Raw genomic sequence first — 10,499 nt, forward strand, 5'->3', positions numbered from 1 at the left:
GATTTCCCTAACTAGATATGTGATACCCACAATTGACATTCAGAAAGAAAGATCACCATGAATCCATTAGGCTAATCACACAAGTTTATGTTTTTCAATCAAGCCAAATATCAAACATTCAACACACAATGCATTGGAACCTAATTACAACAAGAGTTTCACCCATGTTCAACCACTAAATCACAATGAATCAAACTTGCTACCTCCCTAAACAAATTACCAAGACGACATGGTCAATTAAGAATCACTAAGGGCTTGCTAGGGTTATAATGTGGGTCAGGTTCCAAAGAAGACTGTTTGTTCTGGATATTCAAAGTACTTGCATATTAAGAGAGAAATCACAAAGAGATTTACTCAATATATCCCTGATTTCATACTCACTTCACTCTCCTTTCACCAAACCCTTTTTGTCCCCCCTTTTTACATTTCAAACACATAACCTTTATTTTCTCATATCACCATTTTCTGATTCCCTTTTTTTCACTTTACTCTTTTTGTTCTCTTTTTTTTATCACACATATTTAACAATATATAATATATACAAGGAAATTTAAAGTTGCATTTCATTGCTTATCTTGTTTGAAATGCACAACACTTGGAGATGTAGTGGAAAGCACTGATACGATTATCAATTTTGTCATTAGTTTTCAATAAGTAAACACTTTATGTCAAGAAGGAAAAATAGTTGTCACCGGATGATAGCTTAAGTGGTAAGAGCTTCATATGGATTGGGTGAAGGAGATCAAGGGATCAATTCTTAGGGTGCAATTTATTTTTTCAATGTACCAAAAGGAAAAGGAAAAGTAGCTGATATATTCATCCTCTGTTTCGGGCGGCAGGGCCTCATTTAAACAATCCCAGACCAGGTTCCTTACATCTTTCACCTATTTCATTCGGTCTCATGCCTTGGATCTACTGGAAAGAAAAGTCGAATTTGTTCCCTCGTTTCGATCGTCATCATCTTCCATCATTCTCCTCTCCTCTCCTTTCTATCAAAGAGAAAGGGAGTGGTGGTCAGGTACAGGGTGCTAAAGACCGCAGCAGAATAAAAGGAAATTTTTCAAATGCTATTCATTCAAATGTTGGTTTGCCGGCTTTGGAGTTGAGTGTGATTTTTGGAAAAGGGAAGTCATTAAGGATAACTCTTAATGGTTGCATTAATGTAGCATTTGGTAAACAAGTGAGAAGAGAACATAACAGGACATACAGGTTTGTTTCTGTGTTTGTCAAAACAGAACCCTCTCTTAAAACTTTTACAATGTATACAATGTAAAAAATGCTCTTAATGTATATTTGAAATCTTTAGTATCTAAATAGTTTAAAATCACTCCTTAAACTCAAAAACACTTATAATATTTATAGAGAAACATTAAGTAAATTTCTACTTTTCAAAAAATCACTTACAATAAATCAACTATTTTTTTCAAAAATAAAAATATTTTTTAAGCAATGACAAACGAGACAATTGTTGTTCACTTTAAAAACATTAGAAATAATTGTTTATTTCAAAAGCTACTACCAAAATTGCGTTTCTTTCAACTTATGATTTTAATTAGTTATACAAACACAAATCGAGCTCATGCGTTTCTCAAAATCTCAAAAAAATAATCTCTTTTTTTAAAGATCTAAAAATCATTATTTTTAATTTGAAACAAATACACTCTAAATAGCTTAAAGAAATAATCAGATATTTGCTTTTATTTTCAAAGCATACACAAACAGAATATGTAAGTGAGTTTTTTTCTTAAAAAATAAGTGATTAATAACAAAATAAGCAATGACAAACTAGATCTATATTTCATATTCAGTTGAGTTCAATTTGTTATACTTAATGAAGTATTAAACATGAAGGGTTATATATGCAATTAGAATTATGATTTTGTTCTAATGACTTGTAGTTACCAAACACAACACACAAAATATCATTGTCATGCTCCATCTTGTTCTGTCTCGTTCCGTTTTGTTCTGTCACCAAACACAACCATAGTGTGAAGTGAGTTTTCGAATCACAATCGGAGACGATGCTTGAGGGTACTCTATGAACTCGTAAAATCTCTACTATGTAGATTTCCGCAAGCTTCTCCATACTAAACATAGTCCTTACTTATAGAAAGTAAGTAGATTGGTCAATCGATCGATGTTCAGTTCAACTCAAACCGTGCTCCTTCTAAGTCCCGAGGTAAACCATGTATACGCTATCTCATTTCCATTCTGACACACATAAACTCTGAAGCATCCTTGTAAAAAATTATTTCTGTCACTCTAACAGAACCACATTTTCCTATTGAAACAAGTGCAAAATAGATCTACATGACCACACATGCTAGCGTTATTTTTACAATCCCAAGGGAATCCCAATCCCTTTATCAATATACTTTTGTTTGGATACGGGCTTATTGAAGTCTATCTACTAAAAAGTGCACTAAATAAATTCTGATAGATGTTTTTTTATTTGCATTCAAATAGGCAGATAGTCAATCATGTAAACATTGAGTTGTGACTGCATTTTCTTCTAGATGTGTTCCCCCCGTAACTGAACCATTTTCATATTTATTTACTTGAATTTGTAAAAGTTAATTAATTATACCATGTCATTTTGATTGGTGTTTCAAAGGACTAAGAATTGGAAAAATAATTAGGCTTAAAGGGTCAAATGACCCCTGAAATTACAAAGGGAATCAGTTCCAGGACCTAAAAATTTTTTACATCAAATTGGATCCCTAGAATTTTTTTTTTAATTCAATTAAGGACAAAGTGTGTCAGACGGTAATGTGGCTTGATTTTTAGCCTACTCAGCTTTTCCACGTGACATTTTAATTATTTTTAATTGAATAATTCCAAAACTTAATCTTTTAATTTAAAGTCATAAATTAAAAATAAAAACTTAATGCAAAACCTAAACTAATCCCAAATAATCCCCTTCAACAAAAGCACAAGAAAACCCCTCCTCCACTATCGAAGCTTCATCACAGCCAAGCTCCAATTCCATCTTTCCTTTGCAGCAACCAACAGTAGAGAGACAGTAATCAATTGCCCTTGTAGCCATGAATCCAGGATCTCATTTTTTTCCTGCAACACCTGAATCATTCATCTGTTCTTCTTCTTGTTCAACACTCACCCCCCTTAGCGATTGAAACAGAGGCAAGGGTTTGTTCATAGATCCAAAGTTTACAGTTTAAAATCAGTGCTTTTTGAGGTTAAAAATCGAAACTTTGCATGCAAAGGTGGGTTCTGGAGTTTGCGGTGGAAGGTGCAAGGCATGGTGGTGGTCCACCGTCTCTCGATCTTGCTTCGCTGTCTCTCGACTCCTCGCACTGTGCCGCTCCATCTCCCCCTCTGTCTCGATCTCGATGGAGGTTGGGGTGTGAGGGTTCTATCTGGGGTTCTCTGTCTCTCTCAATCTCTTTCCCTGGATCCCTCCTTCTCCTTCCCTTGTCTGTTTTTCTGGGCTCTGTAGAAAGGATGAAGGTTCTGGGTTGTGGTGATGGAGGCAGTTGTTGCTGTCGGTGCTCATCAAGGTTGTAAGGTTGTTGGGTTTGGGGTAAAGATTGGAGATGCAAGGGAGAGGGAAAGGTTGGAGTGATTAAGGTTTTGACTGTGAGGGAAATGGAAGATTGGAAAGGTTGGGTCGAGTTGAGTTTGTTGGTGGGGTGGGAGTTGGGTTAGGTTTTGTTTTAGATTAGGTTTGATATTATTAGATTAGGTTTTTCTTTAGATTAGGAATTTTATTTAAAGAATTTAATGGATATGCACTAGTTTTACACTGACATCCAATTGAATTCCGCCAAAGAAGCAAATATATTTTTATTTTAATTAAAATTAAAAATGAATGTAACTCTCTTTCTCCTACGTGGCAACCATTGATTGAATATCAGTGTAAAATTATTTTACACTGACGGTGCATATCCATTAAACTCTTATTTAAATTAGAATTTTATTAAGTTTTTTTTTTCTGCTTAAATAATTGAGTTGGAATTAAAAAATAAATTTTTCTAATTAAAATAAAAATAAAAATAACCTCCCGGAATTGCTGACTATGACAAAATTAAAGGCTGGCAGCATTTGGTCTTAATTGAATTAAAAAAATTTCTAGGGACCCAATTTGATGTAAAAAAATTTAGGTCCTGGAACTGATTCTCTTTATAATTTCAGGGGCCATTTTGACCCTTTAAGCCAAATAATTATTAACACCACAAATCCCCTCACACCCAAAGATATGGAAATAGAAAAACTAGAAATAAGAGAGATGATGGTGATATGTTCCGCAAAAAGAAGAGGGACATAAGGACATAAAGTGAGTGAAAATGTAATGAAAAAAAACTGAATGAATCAAAAGCATTAAGAATTCATGCACGAAGTTCTGCTCCATTTCAACTAGTTTTGATATATCACAAGTTTTAAGGTGGACTGCATGAGTTCACACTTTCTATTTTCTAAGTTAGAGCAAAGCTGAAAGCTAACCAAGGAAAACATAGATTAAAGAACATAAATCATTTAAACAGTAACCTCATTCCAAGAAAATATTATCCTTTAAATTTTAACAAAAGTTAGCTATCCTATCAGTTATTGGCTTTTCATGGATCATAATATAACTAATGACAAATTGCCTCTGGCTCTGAATGAAGAAAAAACTCATCTCGTATGAAGAAAAATGAAAGAACCAGGATGTTGTCTTCTTTATTCAGGCAATGCATTATCTGCAGCTTGAAAAGACTCTAAGCAGAGTATGTTTGACAACATGCAGCAAATGGTTCAAGGGTTCAAGGGTCCGATGTAGGCGCAAGAGGTGGAAGGTGACTTCCTGGCCTTGATGACCATCTGTTGCGACTCCGGTATGCCTCAATAGCCTGGAGTCTCAGTCTCTCCTGATAAGCATCTTGAGTATTCTTGAATGCCTTCATTAGACAAGAAAGACCATTTCCTCACATTAAATATTGCAGGATTCATTGTGGAAAGCTAGGATGTTCAAGTACTTACCCTTGGAATGGCAGCTAACTTTGGTGGGGCTTGTACTACATCTCCAAATTTTATCTTTTCATGTCCAGGAAAGTCCAATTCATCTTCTTCATTGATCTTTTTGTGCTTCTTCTTTTTTGATTCCAAATACCTGAAGAATTTTTATCATGCATGGTTGAGATTACAATAAGCTAAAAGATTTCAGAAGTTCAAAAAACATTTATCATGGACCTGCGTATGTACTGCATTATTATTTTTCTGAAAAGATTTCAGAAGTTCAACTTCAAATGCCATACAAGTTACATCAAACATAACAAAAAGTATTCATATCATTATGGATACTGATATACATTTAAATTAAATATGGGTAAGAAATATGGGTATAATATCTGCTTTTTCTAACTTCGAATACATCATAACATCATAATATAAATGGAAGGAATAGAGCTACTAAAACTTGCATTCTGATTCTGTAAAGGAATCATTTTGATAAATACAAATCATATAGTCCCTAATTAGTATCTCCAAACTAAAGGCTGTTTGTTCCAGTCTTGCTGACAAATTCATCTGAACAAAAAAACTATTGAGCCTAGTTTGAACTGTAGATCATTGAGGTATCTACATGGATACAACCACAAATTCTTCAATGCAGGATATTCGAAACATTTTTCATTCTCTTTTTAATGCATTGTTTTCATTTTAAACGAACTGCAATCTACAATTAACTGACAGGAAAAAAATATTAAATCTGTTAATAGAATTTAGTACATTACATGGAAAACACATTCTCATCTCTCACGACTCAATAAAACGGACGAATTAGATGGTTTAAATTCACTTACTTTTTCTTACGCTCCTTTTTTTTTAACTGGGATCTCGTTTTATCCATTTCCGCTAGAAACCTGAGATCTTTAACTTCTTTTCTCTTTCTTTTTTTCTTTTTCTTATCATTTGCACTACTTGGAATAAGCTGTTCATGACCATTTTCAGAATGTTGAGTTGCCTTCAATTGTCCACTAGTATCCACCTGTTTAACATGAGCAATTCCAACATTAACATTGTCGTTTAAAGAGATCTTCCCACAAATAATCATTCAATAAATACCATTAGAAATAATCCAATAATATATAAATATAAAATCTTGAATCTTGAAAACCATCACGGATACTGTTATCTGTTACCATAGGTTGCAATTCCTTATGTTGGTGGGAATTTCTTTCTTATTTTTATCGGACCCATTAAGAAAATAACTATCTCAAGAGCTTAAACTGTTTCGTAAAGATACATTAATAATTTATAAGTTATATTATATTTCTAACATGCTCCCTTAAGCAAGAGCCATTTGGGCTTAGATCATTGACAATGCACATGTCCACCTACCTCATATTGAAATTCAAATATTCAATCATTTATATGAAGCACGGACACCTCTGAGATAAGAAGTGTCCCGTGTCGGTGTCCGACAAATCTCAGACATTGTGTCCAAATAAAATAATTTTGTTTTGCGGCTCAGACACTAACTTATATTGACTTTGTCAATGTCGATATATCTATCTATCTATCTATCTATCTATATAGATACTCTATAATAAACATTGCTCTCACTTGATACGCTCCCTATATATATATATATATATATATATATATATATATATATATATATATATATATATATATATATATATATATATATATATGTGCGGCATCCACATGTCCTACTTTTTGGAGGTTAGCCATGTTAAGGTGTCGGTGTCGTGTCGCAGACTAGCGGTGTCATGTCGGTCGGTGCTTCATAGATATTAGGCAAAGGATCAAACTCGAGATCCCTTAGTTATAAAGGCTTTAATATAAAACCATGAATCAACTATTACAAAAGCTCAAGCTATTGGGTGAAGACAAGTGAATGGTTTTGAATTATGTTTCTAACATATACCTTCAGTTGCACTTAGAGTCACAAGGGTTAAACATAATCTCAAAGGATTAACTAATAAAATCAATATACATGTGCTAATCAAAGAAAATGCAAAGCTCAACAAATCCCATGAGAAAAAATATCATGCCATGCTCACCCAACTCAAGCACCATCAAATTATTCATCATCACAGCAAAGGAACCAATGAATGCATCATCCACTCACACTACCATAGTTATAAGACCCTACTATGCAATTCAAAGACAATAAACAACATCTTCACTAAACAAAAACATAACACATTCTTACAAACCTATAAGAACAACTCAACCAACTCATGTCTCCTATGTCATTCATTCATAAAACTTCACAGAGAAGCAATTTTTAACTAAAAAACAGCATAGCTAGAAATTTCAAAACCAAATACATAAATAAAACACGTTATAAAGGTTACATTTTGGGCATGCCCATCATCTTTTTTCTTGAGTTCTGAGGCGGCAGTAGCACCTGAAAAATTGGGAATTCATTGAAAACCAGAAAAATAGAGAGTGAAGAAGAGAAAGGTGAAAGGGTAAGGAGGAGAAAAGGGACCGTTTTGGTGCCGAGTGATAGAGATGAGTTGGCGGAGTTTTGACGGCAAGGCATCGAGTTGGGAAAGAACAGGTGGTGGAGGGAGGCCGCTGTAGCCACCGTGCGCCGCCTTGTAGTTCTTCTCTCTCCGTCTCTGTCCCTTACCTCCCATTCTCTCTCTCTCTCACACCCAAACCCTAATCCTAATTCACTGGGAGCTATCGCAGTTTCCCTAACGATGTCGTTTCTTGAGTCTTGAAACTTTCTAGGTCACTTGCTGAGTGATATACTCTGCCACCTGCGTAGTTGAGAATGGAGACGTTTCCTCTATTTTATTTCTTCATTTGAAAAAAATAATAATAATAGGGTTAACTGCAAAATTACTCACTGATTTTGTAAGTAAGTTTAATTTTAATCACTCCGTGAAAAAATAACATTTACTGGCCATTATTTTTGTAATTACCGACTATTTTTAACTGTCACTAAACGTCATTTTCCTACTGAATGACTCAAATCTAACTCGTTTATGAGGGTCAGAGACTAATTTAACCATTAAACATATTTAATATTAAGATGATTATAAAAGTAGTTTTAATGATCGATGATTATTTTCCATGATTTGATCCTGGGTAGTGCGTAGGGAGAAAGATTTGGTGAGAGGCTTATTCATTTAATGTGATTTCTGAGTCTCGTGAAGATTAGTCTCATAACTGCTGACTGTGGGGTGGAGGGTGGTGGAGGAGATTGTATGGCGATGGTTGAGGCAATAGAAGTGGTGAAGGGAGGCAGTGGCAAAGGGTGGTGGTTGTGGCGATGACAGTGGTGGCAGTGGTAGTGGCGACGATGTTGTAGGCAGTAGTAGCAGTGGCGAAGGGTGGCGGCGACAGCGGGTGAGAGTGACTGTAGGTGGTGGTGGTGATGATTGTAGAGTTAGTGGTGGTGGTGGAAATGGCGGTAGTAGTGGTGGCGATGAAAGACTACAAGAAAACGTTTTACCAACAACTAAGAGTCGTCTGTAACTGCAAAAAAACGTGGTAACACTCGATTACTAACGACCAAGTATTCGTCGCTAAAACACTCGTCCATAATTTTTTAATGACAGAACGATGTAGACCATCGATGGTTTACGGACGGCCATGACCTAGGTAAATTACTGAAGGTTAAGACCCTCTGTAAATTACTGATGGCGTAGGCTGTCGGTAAATTTAGCAAGGGATGTAACCATCGGTAATTTACTGAGGGTCTTGATCATCAATATATATTAGAAAAGAACAACTTCTAGCATGACGTGTCGCTCTCACAGGCCAAGTTAGTGACGTGTCGCTTCCAGATTAATTCTCACATAATATTTTACATGTAAGCTCTTTCTCCTTGGCCCCACTTGCCACATGTGCCCTGATTTTTCCTTACCTTATTTCTCCTTAATAAAAAAATACATTTTTAAATTTTAGATTTGATTAGGATTTAGATTTTTTATTTCTTGATTTTATCTTAATTTATATTATTATTTATTTTTAGAGTATTAATTATTTTTTATGGTATTTTTATTGAATTTTCGGATTTTTAATTAATTCCGGATTTTATGAGTTTTTATTGTGATTTTCTAGATTTTGATAGTTTTTATCTATATTTATTTAGTACATTTTTAAATTTTAGATTTGATTAGGATTTATGTTGTTTATTTCATGATTTTATCTTAATATAAAATCTGTGATAAGTGATTTAAATCAATAATACATCCCATCAGTAAAAACCTTCTTAAAACCCTGCCTACCTCCACTATCTCCTCCATGGAATTCATCTCCTCCATGCAATTTTCATCTCATCTCTCCACTGAACGGAACCACCCCCACAAAATCGTCTCATCTCTCAACGGAACCATTTTGCCATCGACTTGCAATCGCATCCCTCCGATTTGCTGCCTTGGACTGATTGGGAAGGTTGCAGATGGAGGTTTCAAATTATTTTCTTCCTTTGCTTGCATAATATGTTATGGTTTTTTTCAATTTTATTTTACTTTACCTTTAACTTTCATTCACTCATGTTTGACTTCAAGGTCAATTTCGTTCATCACTTGCCATGCTAATTTCAAATTCTTTTCTTCAGGTTTTTTTTATAGATATCCCACCAAAAGAGATTCTTTGGAAGCCATGGATGGTGAGTCCATTTTATATTATATATGGAATTTTGCAATATTTTGATTTGTTTTTTATGTTTTCTGATTCTCCTTTGTATGTGATTCTATTTTATTCGTTTTTCTTAATTTGCAACTAAAATTTGTGTCCTATGTTATAGGAGGTGAAACATTGATCTGTGTATGTTTTGATTAACCTAATCATTGTCAGTGAAGTGGATTGAGGGAGTGAAAGAATTGAGGGGAGAGAAAGGAGAAGTTGTAGATTTTTTTCCTTGCAACTTTTTTATTTGGTAATTTTTTCTTTTTGCCTGCTTCTTGCACCGAGGAAATTAATTATTATTGTTGGTGCTTGCCGTTACAACTACAGAACTACATATCATGGATGAGATTTTACTGCTTATCTTTGTTCGCTCAAGCTATACTATTGAGGTTAGACTTTTAAAACTGGTGATATCCTTTCTAATATGCTAAACGCCTAAACCAATGTTCTAACAATAAATTGATTTCCTTGGCTTCCCTGGAAACATTTGACATGAATTTATCCGTAGGTACAGAATGACAATGAGGTGCATACCTCTTTCTGACTACACTCTCTGATTCTCATCTAGCTGAAGATGAAACATGATTGATGACTCAAGATCTTATCTTGCTCTCTTTTCAAGTAAGCCACGAAACATGTGAGACCAGTACTCATGGAGGTTTTTCTCAGTCCATTATATGTATATATTCACCAGATAAGAGATAGAGATGTGTGTTTGGTGTTGCACTACTGTGATGCATATGTATATATTCACGAGATAAGAGATAGAGATGTGTGTTTGGAGTTGCACTACTGTGATGCATATATAGTTTTACTGACTTAGTTCATCAATTCTACATCTATCTATCATCATTACATATATTAAAAGTCACTTTTCGAAGGCA

General features: G+C 34.5%; 1 protein-coding gene across 1 annotated transcript; it reads right to left on the reverse strand.

The window, feature by feature from the left end:
* Positions 1 to 4,476: 4,476 nt before the first annotated feature.
* LOC130728165 (uncharacterized) lies at positions 4,477 to 7,743 on the reverse strand. The gene is made up of 5 exons (XM_057579529.1): positions 7,460 to 7,743; positions 7,323 to 7,375; positions 5,799 to 5,983; positions 4,978 to 5,107; positions 4,477 to 4,895 (listed from the first exon to the last, which is right to left on the reverse strand). The coding sequence occupies exons 1-5, from the start codon at positions 7,608 to 7,610 to the stop codon at positions 4,761 to 4,763; spliced, it is 654 nt and encodes a 217-aa protein (XP_057435512.1). The 5' UTR covers positions 7,611 to 7,743; the 3' UTR covers positions 4,477 to 4,760.
* Between the last annotated feature and the right edge of the window lie 2,756 nt (positions 7,744 to 10,499).

The sequence above is a fragment of the Lotus japonicus genome, chromosome 1 (assembly GCF_012489685.1).
Source record: "Lotus japonicus ecotype B-129 chromosome 1, LjGifu_v1.2".
In the NCBI taxonomy this organism is placed as follows: domain Eukaryota; kingdom Viridiplantae; phylum Streptophyta; class Magnoliopsida; order Fabales; family Fabaceae; genus Lotus; species Lotus japonicus.

Coding starts and splice junctions, on each gene's coding strand:
- LOC130728165 (XM_057579529.1), bottom strand. CDS start 7,610: ATGGGAGGTAAGGGACAGAGACGGAGAGAGAAGAACTACAAGGCGGCG. Junction 5,984..7,322: donor ATGATGGGCATGCCCAAAAT/GTAACCTTTATA, acceptor CATGTTAAACAG/GTGGATACTAGTGGACAATT. Junction 4,896..4,977: donor AGTTAGCTGCCATTCCAAGG/GTAAGTACTTGA, acceptor TGTCTAATGAAG/GCATTCAAGAATACTCAAGA.